Genomic DNA, 12,828 nt, shown 5'->3' on the forward strand with positions numbered 1-12,828 from the left:
TCAATATCAATTTCCTGGTTGTGATGTTGTATTATAGTTACGCAAGTTATTACTACTGGGGGAAGTGGGTGAAGAGTATAAGAACACTCTTTGTATTATTTCTTAAAACTGCACATGAATCTATAATTTTTTTTTAAGTAAAAACAAAAGTTTAACAAACAAAAATCACAGATCTACCCTTGGCCTGGAATACAGCACCACACATCAAGAAGACTCTAGAAAATGTGACAAGTTAAATTCATAATCTAAGATTAAGTTACACAGTGACTGATAACAGGAGAAAGTATGGTGTTTAATAAATAAGTGTTCATGTATTGCTGTTTTTGGTAGTAGGAAGGGAGACTATCCTCAGCCTAGGTAACAGAAGTAAAGGCAGGGAGAATGACTGATACTCAGTCCAATTGAGGTGTGATAAGAACTGCAGTACAACTGTAGCTTAAGGTGCCCAAGGGTTGGGGAACCAAGCATGAAAAAAGGAGAAATGGCCAGAAAGGAGCAAAGAAAGGTAATTTGGGGTCAGGATGCTTCCTGGCTTTTGATATCATAAAAAAAAATTTTTTTTTAATTTCATACTATTAGCAAGGAGAAAACAATAGAAGATTTTCAAGTAGGGGGTGAGAGTAGGCCTATTTTACAAAGACATACAGACGTACAGGTTGGTGGTACTGTGGCAATGAAATTGTGAAGGGGAGAGATCACAGACAGAGAAGCAGCTACTTAACATTCCTAACAGAAGATGAGGTCTGAAAAGAAGTCACAGTTGGAGGCAGCTGACTTGTTGGTTCCCAAGCTGAAGAGTTAATAAAAACACAGATCATTACTAGTTTATAGGCAATATTTAAAGATAGAAATATAGATAAGATTACTCAAAACAGTCACAAGAGAGCTGAGGGAACTCCAAGAAATATTTACATAGAAAGGACTTGCTATGGTCTGAATGCTTGTGGTCCCCTGAAATTCATATGTGGAAATCCTAATCCCCAAAGGTGACGATGGTATTAGGAGGTGAGGCTTTGCAGAGGTGAAGGCAGAATAGTGCCGTTATAAAAGAGACCCCACAGAGCTCCCAAACCCCTTCTACCAAGTAAGGGCACAGCTAAAAGTTGAAAAGTCTGCAACTCAGAAGAGGGACTTCACCAGAACCTGACCATGCCGGCATCTTTGTCTTGGACTTCAGTCTCAAGAACTGTGAGAAATAAATTTCTCTTACTTATAAGCCACCCAGTCTGTGGTATTTTGTTATAGCAGCCTGAACAGACTAAGACAGGACTGAAAAACCTGTCCTCAAAGATTAAAAAAAATAAAATAAAAAAAAGGTCTTAGAGAAAGTATTATTACAGAAGTCTAGTTTCCAGGCAAACGGGGGTGGGTTTAATGGCATTAAATGGTGCATGTATCATCAGACTGGCAAAAATTTTCAAAGATTGACCATGTGCCCTGTTGGTAAAAAATAAAAAGAAATGGGTAGTTTCTGACCCAGCAATCCCACTACTGGGCATATACCCTGAGAAAACCATAATTCAAAAAGAGTCATGTACCAAAATGTTCATTGCAGCTCTATTTACAATAGCCCAGAGATGGAAACAACCTAAGTGTCCATCATCGGATGAATGGATAAAGAAGATGTGGCACATATATACAATGGAATATTACTCAGCCATAAAAAGAAACAAAACTGAGCTATTTGTAATGAGGTGGATAGACCTAGAGTCTGTCATACAGAGTGAAGTAAGTCAGAAAGGGAGAGACAAATACTGTATGCTAACACATATATATGGAATTTAAGAAAAAAAATGTCATGAAAAACCTAGGGGTGAAACAGGAATAAAGACACAGACTTACTACTAGAGAATGGACTTGAGGCTATGGGGAGGGGGAAGGGTAAACGGTGACAAAGCAAGAGAGAGGCATGGACATATATACACTACCAAACGTAAGGTAGATAGCTAGTGGGAAGCAGCCGCATAGCACAGGGAGATCAGCTCGGTGCTTTGTGACCGCCTGGAGGGGTGGGGTAGGGAGGGTGGGAGGGAGGGAGACGCAAGAGGGAAGAGATATGGGAACATATGTATATATATAACTGATTCATTTTGTTGTGAAGCTGAAACTAACATACCATTGTAAAGCAATTATACTCCAATAAAGATGTTAAAATGAAAAAAAGAAAAAAAAAAAAGAAATGGGTAGTTTCAAATCAAATTTGAAGACATGTAAAATATACTAAGACAGAGTTGATGAAGGTTAATTTATAGTTTCACATTTTAAATGTATAAACTCTTTGACCCAGCATGTTCCCCTGTAAGAATTAACCCTATAGATATACTTTCACAATGCACAAAGATATAACTATGTGCATACGTGAGTTATCCACTGCAGTATTATTTGCAATAGTAATAAACTAACTACCAACAGAGAAGTGGATAACAAACTATAATTTACCCACACTATGGCACTAACATAGCCATTAAAAAGAAGAGGGGACCTGAACAAACCAACTTGAAGGGACATCTAAAATAGACTCCTTAGAAAAGGGAACCCTCATACGCTGTTGGTAGGAATGTAAACTGGGCAGTCACTATGGAAAACAGTATGGAGGTTCCTTAAAAAACTAAAAATAGAGTTACTATATGATCCAGCAATCCCACTCCTGGGCATATATCCGGAAAAGATGAAAACTCTAATTCAAAAAGATACATGCACTCCAATGTTTGCAGTGGTACTATTTATAATAGCCAAGACATGGAAGCAACCTAAGTGTCTATTAACAGATAAATGGATAAAGAAGATGTGATTGATACACACACACACACCCCCAATGGAATGTTACTCAGCCATTAAAAAGGATGAAATATTGCCATTTGCAGCAACATGGATGGACCTAGGGATTATCATACAGAGTGAAGTAGGCCAGACAGAGAAAGACAAATACTACGTGATATCACTTATATGTGGAATCCAAAAAAATAATACAAATGAACTTATTTACAAAATAGAAACAGACTCACAGACAGAGAAAACAGACTTCTGGTTACCGAAGGGGAAAGAGGAGGGGGAGGGATAAATTAAGAGTAGGGGATTAACAGATACATACCACTATATATAAAATAGATAAACAATAAGGATTTACTGTATAGCACAGGGAACTACATTCAATATCTAGTAATAACCTATAATGGAAAAGAATCAGAAAAAAATATATGTATGTGTAACTGAAGAATCACTTTGCTGTACACCTGAAACTAACATAACACTGTAAATCAACCATATTTAAATAAAAATAAATAAATAAAAAATAAAGTAAAATAGACTCCTTAGGTGTGTGTATGGAAGGTGTATGTGTGGAGGGAATTACAAAAGCATATGTATATAATAATTCTAGTTCTGTTAAAAGCAGCACAACTGTTTATGTTCATGTATGCACTGCACAGGAAAAATATGGAAGAAAAGACCAAATACTTCTAACAGCAATTACTCTAGTAGAAATGTGAATGGAAGATGCTTGGCAAAGAGGATGAGGTACACTTTATACTCTGTTACACATTCAACAAGCATGCATTATTTGGGTAAGAATTTTTAAATTAACAATACAAATATAAACACAAAAAAGTTAAAGGGAAATTTTAATTGACTGGAGCTGAAATAAACTCCTAATAAACAAACAAACAAAAAATGGCAACTGCCATTCTCACCCTCAATCCTGATCTACTGTCTTTTTTCACTATGGCACCACCATCCTCTCAGCTGCCTAAGTTAAAAAACCTGGGAGTCATTCTACAACGCTTCCTCTCCCTCCCTCTACTTCGTCCTTCAGTTAGTAAATATTTATCAAATGCTTTCTATGTTCCAAGAACTATTTTAGATACTGAGAAAACTACTTTATAGTTTGACAGTCACAGAAAACTGTTTGTAGTCTGTCTCAGAACAAATTTGATAAACACAAAAACAAAACTGCCAAATCAATAGCAAGTCCTCTAGCTTCAGTTTTCTAAATATCTCTGAAATCTGCCCCACAGCCTAATTTCTATTATAATTTTCATGGTTCAAATAAGAAATGATGAGGGATTAAATTCCTGCAATTCTATTCTTTCTGAATTCTTCCTCATATCCCTTTAGTCCACCTTCATACCCCTTTAGTCCACCTTCATACAGTTACTAAAGTATGTTGAACTTGTCATTCCTCTTATGGAAATTCTTTGATGCTTCTGTTATCTTCTGAATAAAAAAGAAACTCTGTGATATGCAAAGTCCTTCATGATGCCTATCTAGGTATCCTCCAGGTCCACCACTCCGCTTACCCTCCAACCCATACACACTTCATTGCTACCTAACATTCATATTTTCTCATGTCTCCCTGCATTTAAGGTGTTACTTCTGCTTAGAATTCTTCTGCCCAATGCTGACAAACTCCTGCACATCCTTTAAGACTCAGCTCTAGAAGCCTAGGTTTTCCTCTACACTCCCAATGCACCTCTACTACTACCCAATATCACAACTGTTTATAGTGGCTATCTCCTTTAAGCTCCTTAACAACAGGCACCATACCTTCTACTCTCTTTAATCCTGAAGTCTACTTTAACAACTAGCATGTAAGTAGATATTTCACATCTATCTCATAAATAAAGAATGAAGGAGGGACTCCCCTAATGGTGCAGTAGTTAAGAATCCACCTGCCAATGCAGGGGACAGGGGTTCGACCCTGGGAAGATCCCACATGCTGCGGAGCAACTAAGCCTGTGTGCCACAACTACTGAGCCTGCGCTCTAGAGACCACGACCACAACTACTGAGCCGGCATGCCACAACTACTGAAGCCCATGCGCCTAGAGCCCATGCTCCACAACAAGAGAAGCCACCGCAGTGAGAAGACCACACACCACAACGAAGAGTAGCCCCCACTCACCGCAATTAGAGAAAGCCTGTGCGCAGCAACAAAGACCCAATGAAGCCAAAAATGAATAAATTAATTAATAAAAAAAGAATGAAAAAAGAAAGAAAGAATGAATAAATGACTGAGTGTTTACATAGCTGTGTGACCTTGAGTAAAGCATACAACCCAAGACTTAGTTTCCTCATATATAAAAAGGGGATAATCATATGTACCTCACAGGTTTGATTATCACGTTTTGATAATCATGGGAGATAAAGTTCCTAGCATAGTATCTGGTATACAGTAAATATTTAGTAAAAGTTGGCTTAACATACTTTTAAAAATTAGGTTGCATAAGCTAGCCTGGGAGCAGAACCTTATCCTTATTTCTTTGGTAACCTGCATCCTGAATTTCAAACAAACTTGGAATAGAACCTATCTGTAAGTTGGAGTCCTTCTTTACTCTCTAGCAACGAGTCTCTTCCTTGGTCAGGCTTTCCTCATGCCAGCAATACTGAACATATCATTCTCACTTTCACCTCAAGGCTTTGCTCTGCTTGTCTCTTTCGCCTAGGGTTTCATCTCCTCTCTTTTCCCCCCTTAGCTGAACTTTGTAGATACTGAAATGTCCACAAGAAAATTCCTATATTTATTTCCTGTTTTGCTTTATTATTCCATACTGCAACTATAGATGTATTATTTATAGCTATCATGCCACCTTCCAAGTTATCAGTCTTGCAACTGTGAAGAACTATTAAGGTTTCTTGTGTATCCTGCAGTTTTCCATCTCCATTAAGAAATTACCTGATGATCCAGCAACTTGATTTCATATTCAGATTCCAAACCACACACTTCAATACTGAGTTCTTAATTACCCTGGATTCTCTGCTATTGTTTCATGAGTAATAATTAGTCTTAACTTCAACCAGACTGTAAGCTCTGAAATCCTGTCTTTGACTTCTGGTTCCCTCAACACTAAGGACAGTCTTGAGCACAAAAGCCAATAAATACTTCCAAATTAACTGCAAAAAAGACACCAAATTCTAAACAAAATTATAAATATTTTAAAGATATCTGTATGAAGACACAATTTATATTCCATTGTTGTCTACCTTCTTTAAAATTTGTATGTGGGATATTGACTAATCAATTTCTAGATACCTTGTGGGTGTGTCTGTATACTATGTATATATACATATATATAAAATATATATAATTTAGAAACTCTTTTCCCCTAGGCTCACAGAATCCTATCTTTCCAAATGTAGGATTTGTTTCAGAAGTAAAGAATCAATAATCATGATAGAAATTACAATCTTGTTTCATTATTGTTGTGATAATGTGTTTCATTTATAGGACACTGAGGAAACAATTTGTGTTCCATTGTCATCTATCTGCTTTAAATTCCTTATGTGGGTATCAGTTAAACAAAATGGAATCTTGGCTTAAGACATATGAAAATGATCTATTTCATATACAATATATATGTTGTAGAACATTAACACTGTCTGATAATTTTGATATTATATCTAAAAACATAGCAGAGGAAAGAAGCAATTTTTTAAAAAACTGGAGTCTATGTTGTATATATGTGACATGGCTCTGTGTGAAACCAGTTTTAAAGAAAATGGGCAAGAGCTACTTATTAAGTTACCTGTAATCATTCCGATCATCAGCTTTTATTCCAGGCCAATCTCGCTTCAGATATTGACTAGCCAACTTCTGGATACCCTGTTAAAAAATACATATTTAATATAATAAAATACAATATAAATTACAAAATAAGTATTGTGCTATAAAGGAAGCTCTTTTCCTTAAAATACATTACTTAGCAAATCCCATCTTTCCATATATAAATTTAATTCAGAAGTAAAGAACCAATGATAAATGGTAGAACACCATAACTTGTTTCATTATTTTCAAAGTCTTCTCTCATCCTCATTTTTAGGAAAAAGGTGAGTATAAAGATGGGAAAATTGAAACTTAATTGAAATGCTTTCCACGTCACCAAACTATGTGACCAGCCATAAAAACGAACTACCCCGGTATATCACAGGGAACACAGCTGTCCACCTCCACAGAGCTCTGATTACTCAGCTTGACATCTCAATTTTCCATCACTCCTCTGCTGCGGCACATACTGCATTTCTGAATCCCAGCAGTCAAACTCATATACCAGGAAAGACTACAACACATTCAATTTGGAGCAGACAGATAAACATTGGCTTGTAAAATTAATGGACAAACCTTGTTTCTATTCCATACTAGTAATTTTCAAGACAGACTTTAAGAGTTTTTTTCTTTTTAAATAATACCATGGCACAAATCACTTAAAATGAAAAAATTAGTTTCACAAAGAAATACTCACTTATTGTTATCCATACAAACATGAACCTGGACACAACAAGAGTATCCATAATAGGTACAGGATTTTATTGGCAAGGTTAAACTACTCACTCTGAATATAGAGCATACTACTTTTAGAAGGAAACATATGTGGTTCCCTAACACTGTAACAGGGTCCAATGTAATGGATCAGAAATCATTAACTTTGGGATATTCATCTCTATATATGCAACTTTAAAAAGAACAAATAAAATGCTGAGATGAAGAACAATCACATTAACTGACTGCCTACTTTAAGCAGAAGCTGCTCAAGTAAAATCAGTGGTGCATTCTATACATGGTACCTTTCTACTAAGGTCTGCTGCCAAATCAATTTGGCTTAATTAAATCCATTGTTGAATGTTTCTGTTTACCATTATTTCAATGAGCCCAAAGGGTAGCAGGAACTACAGAGAAGCTCCTTTGAATCTCGAGTTCCTTTTGAATTTGGCAACAGTTTGGTTTCACTATTTTCAGGTCCTATGTATTCTGAAAACTCACATATAACTGCATATCCACAATACTTCCACTTACATACCTTGCACTTTGGGGAATACAATTACTTAGTCTTCCCTGAATACGTACAGAATTTTTTTTTCACTTCTGTACCTTGTTCACACCGTTCTTTATTTGTATGAAATCTCTTCCCACCACTCCCATTCCTACCAGCTGAGTTCTTGCTGTCCCTCCTTTAAACTGATTTTTAAATTTCCGAACACAAAATATTCAAAAGTATATAAAGAAAAATGTGGAAAATTTAAATGCCTAAGTGTTTGGTTTCATTTCATTAAAAGAGAATAGTTTAGGGCTTCCCTGGTGGCACAGTGGTTGGGAGTCCGCCTGCCGATGCTGGGGACGCGGGTTCGTGCCCCGGTCCGGGAGGATCCCACATGCCGCGGAGCGGCTGGGCCCGTGGGCCATGGCCGCTGAGCCTGAGCGTCCGGAGCCTGTGCTCCGTGGTGGGAGAGGCTGCAGCAGTGGGAGGCCTTCGTACCGCAAAAAAAAAAAAAAGAATAGTTTATCATTATTTCTGCATTTATTAGCTTGAATTCTTTTTTAAAGAACTATCCCTCCTGGACTGTTTGGGTATGCTGAGGTACAGTTCTCAGAGGAAAGGCAAGATAAATACTTGACTGTCCAGTTTTGGTCCAAAAGTGAACAATGAATTTTTAAAGTAACATTATGAACTCACATATTTTGAATAATGGATGTGTTTCAATCTACTGCAGTCACAATTCTCTTGATGCTCCAAATGCTACATCTGTGGTCAGTGGGAGCTCCTCCAAGTTGGCTCCCATATCATGACCCCAATAGACTTTAATAATTTCTTTGTTTTCTTTTACAGTCCCTATTCCAGATCTGCAGTAAGCTAGTTTTCCAAGGAATTCTGATTACTTTCAGAGAGAAACCATATTTAGAGACCACAATCTAGGTACTTCCTTATCCTTTTGGTCTTACTTTTTATCTTTCTCTAAGAGGGCTTTCCTAATCACTGTATACAAAGTAGCTCACCCTTCAGTCAGTTGCTCTCTCTCTCATCAGCCTACTGTATTCATAATCCTTATACATTGTTACTGTCTGGTTTAAATATGCTTTGCCTATTTGCTGACTACAAGCTCCATCAGGTACAGATCTTGTCTTTCTCTTTCTTTCTTTTTTTTTTTAATCACTATGTCTCCAGGCTATAGCAAAGAGCCTAGTATTTAGTTGATACCAACAATGTTCCCTGATTGCACGAATAAATGCCACCTACATTATTCCATTTCTAATGTATAATACTCAAACTCCTTTTGTGTTTTTGCCATTCTGAGTTAGAAATGTTTAGATCAAAATTTCTCTGTTTCCCTAATTTTCATATACTCAAATAAAAAAAAATATATCAGATTTCTAAGATTATGACCAGATGGTTTTTATACAATAAATAAATAAGTTCCTTAGTAAAATTATAGTCAAATTTGACCATCTCCATTACTGAAAGGGAACATATGTGTAAGATACTCTGAAGCAATGAAAAAAGTTTATTCCATATTTAGAAGGCAGTACATATTAATTTTTATGAAGATTCAAGTAAGTTAAGATCCCTGAATTCAAAGAACTCATAATATGTAGACAGGAATAGGAAGCATACAGCATAAAATGGGAGGCAACGGATGGGTTGCCAAATAAGTGGCAATATGTGATACAAGTACCCAGAGGAGGAAAGGATCATCTGATATGTTCTTAACAAATTTACATCTCAATAATATGATAGTGACTTTTTCAGTTTAATAACTGCTAAAGTGGTTGCAGAACAATTTTTATAGAACATGGGATATGATAGGAGCCTCAGATTATGAGAAGGACTAAGAGGGCAGAATGACAGCACTGTAAATTTATATAAAACAAGTGAACTTACTAACGAGCATCTCAATACACTTATTTCTCTTAATTCTGTTAGTGCCTGTTATAACTACAGAGAAATTGGACGCTTAGAACATACAAAATTTACTTAAAGTCACAGTTAAGTTTGAATTAGAATCTAGTTAAGTTTGAATTAGAATCCCTAGTTATCATTCTAAATCTTTGCCCACAAAATCACTGTAGATTTATATAATTCTTTAAAATTTTTTGAAATTACTTCAACTTGTTATTTTTGTGCATTATAAGTTACAAGAGCAATTTCTAGAGCTCTAAACCACAATGTTGAACTGTACTAAACTGAATGGAGTGCTTCAGAGATGAGATGAGGGATTCATGAAATAGACAAACAGTGAGATCTTTAGATGAAAGACTTTATTCAAGTTAGTTCAGAGAGACAGGAATCATGGCTTCTGTGTGCTCCATGCAGCTGTTCAAGATCTAATCTGCATGGATGCTCAAGAAATACTCCATGGCCCTTACAGAAAGGTCCTAAATAACACTTCATGCCTCTGAAAGCATTCTATACTTAATTGGTTTACCTTTTACATTATGCTTAAAGCTACATCTTATGAATAAAAGGTTTATTTGTATAGAAAGTAAAATCGACCACAAGTAAATGGCTAAGGAAGATAAACCCATGGCTGGTAATTTTTTTTTAAATGGTTTTTTTTTTTTTTGAATCACTTCCCTGGCCCACAACATTACTTTACATTACATTACTCTTTAAAACTGATGCATTAGATATAATATTTATATTTACATGAGTATCACTAATACATAATGTTGATTTGATTTCCAATACAGTTTACTCTGGAGCAGTGGTTTCTATAAAAATGTACTATCAATATACTCTTTGCAACATCCAATAATATCCCATTCCAACTTTCAAAAAAGCCATCAGTGTTTGATGTAAGACTTGCTTTGTTTCACCTCTCAATAACACTTGCTATATTGCTCTAACAAGTGAAGCAACACAAAGAAAGACACTGTTCAATAGACACTGGGAAATGGACTGATGGCTTAACCTTTTGCCCATTTACCACAGAAAGCTGAGCAGAAGTGTGCCCCATGGATCTCACACAGGTTATTCTGTATCCATTTTTCACCGCTAACATACAGAGAAACTAATACTTAAATTTTATAAGGATATGACATCAGATGGCACTTCAAAATTATAGGAAGCCATGTTACATAATATACTATACCTTTTTGTCATGAAATTCCCAACATTATGTAAATGACTTTTAAAAATTAAAGTCCACTGCATAAGTTGGATATTTCTCAAACTGATGTAAATTATACAATGATTATAAATTATACAATGTCTTAACTATTCTAAAATTAATAGTAATAGAGAACTTCACATCCCCCCTTAAGCAAAGTTTTGAAATATTTTTCATTGTCTTGTACAGCATATAATTGAAGTTAAGGTAAAAAAAATCAATATATTATTTTAAATTACATAATAAATTGTCTTTACTTACTTTTCTATTCATTTCATGATAAAATGAGGTATTAATCTCATGTTACATATTAAATATGTATTTAGATATTTTTAGATTTTTCCTTTTATCAAAAATAAAGATTAATTTTGTTTAAATTTAGCTATGTAAGAAAAGACAAGTTCTAATGACATATTAAATGACCTATTTGATTTGAGGACCAAACAGAATAAAAAAGAGATGAAATTTAACACTCATCCATGATAAAAATTCTGAAGAAACTAGTAGCAGAAGCAAACTTCCTTAAGCTAATAAAGGGTATATACAAAAAGCCTACAGTTATTGGGACTTCCCTGGTGGCCCAGTGGTTAAGCATCTGCCTTCCAGTGCAGGGGATGCAGGTTCAATGGGGAACTAAGATCCCACACACTGCGGGGCAACTGGAGCTGGCAGCTCCCACGTGCTCTGGAGCTGATGTGCCACAACTAGAGACCCCATGTACCGCAACCACTGAGCCCGTGTGCTCTGGAGCCTGCCTGCCACTAAGGAGAAGCCCACAAGCCGCAACAAAGAGCCCACGCGCCACAACAAAAGATCCCGTGTGCTGCAACTAAGACCTGATGCAGCCAAATAAATAAATTAATTAATTAAAAAATAATAAATGATTACATTAAAAAAAAAAGTCTAGAGTTAACATACTTCTAATGGAAAGTGAATGCTTTCCCCCTAAGACTGGGAATAAGGCAAGGATGCCCTCTCTCACCAGTCCTTTACAACATTGTATTTGTAGTCCCACTTAGTACAAAAAGGCAAGAAAAAGAAGTAAAAGGTATACAAATTGGAGAGGAAGAAATAAAACTACTTCCATTCACAGATGACATGATTGTCTATGTAGAAAACCCCAAAGAATCTACAAAAAAAAAAAAACAAAACAAAACCAAAAAACCCTCCTGGAACTAATAAGTTTATTAGCAAGGTTGCAAGATACAAGGTCAACATATAAAACTCAATTGTTCTCCTATGCACCTGCAATGAACAATTGGAATTTGAAACTTTAAAAAAAAATTAGGATAGCACTGGGGGGAAAATGAAATACTCAGGTATAAATCTAACAAAATATTAATATGTGTAAGAACTGTATGTGGAAAACTCCAAAACACTGATGAAAAAAATCCAAGAAAACCTCATGTTAATGGATTAGAAGAGTTCACATTGTTAAGAAACTCAAATCAAAATTCCAGAAAGCTTTTTTGTAGATATCAAAAGACTGATTCTAAAATGCATATGGAAAGGTAAAGGTACTAAAATAGCCAAAATAATTCTGAAAAACAAGAACAAAGTCAGAGAACTCACATTACGAGTTCAAGGCTAATTACTATACTATAATGTTACAGTGTACTACTGGCAAAAGAATGGACACATAGCTCAATGGAACAGAAGAGAGCCCCAAAATAGATCTATACAAATATAGTAAATTGATTTTTCACAAAGTACAAAGGCAATTAGATGGAGAAAGGATAGTCTGTATCGATAAATGGTGCAGGAACAATTGGATAACCATATGCCAAAAAATGAACATTAACACTTATCTCATAACTTACACAAAAATTAACCCAAAACAGTTCATAGACCTAAATGTAAAGTACATAAGTACAAAACATGCAGGAGAACACAAAGGAAAATCTCTTTGACCTCTGACAAAGAGTTTCTGCATACAACACCAAAAGCAAGATAC

The 12,828-nt window shown here is 35.6% G+C and overlaps 1 protein-coding gene across 2 annotated transcripts in view; it reads right to left on the reverse strand.

Moving 5' to 3' along the window:
* Positions 1 to 12,828, reverse strand: part of FCHSD2 (FCH and double SH3 domains 2) — a 294,045-nt gene that overhangs the window by 167,628 nt on the left and 113,589 nt on the right. For both annotated transcript variants that reach the window (XM_027083298.1, XM_027083297.1), the window contains exon 4: positions 6,521 to 6,597. In XM_027083298.1, coding sequence (XP_026939099.1) covers positions 6,521 to 6,597 — 77 coding nt within the window. The remainder of the gene's footprint in view (positions 1 to 6,520; positions 6,598 to 12,828) is intronic.

Source organism: Aethalodelphis obliquidens, unplaced genomic scaffold (genome assembly GCF_003676395.1).
Source record: "Aethalodelphis obliquidens isolate GAN/ISIS:26980383/991018 unplaced genomic scaffold, ASM367639v1 scaffold50, whole genome shotgun sequence".
NCBI classification, from domain to species: Eukaryota; Metazoa; Chordata; class Mammalia; order Artiodactyla; family Delphinidae; genus Aethalodelphis; species Aethalodelphis obliquidens.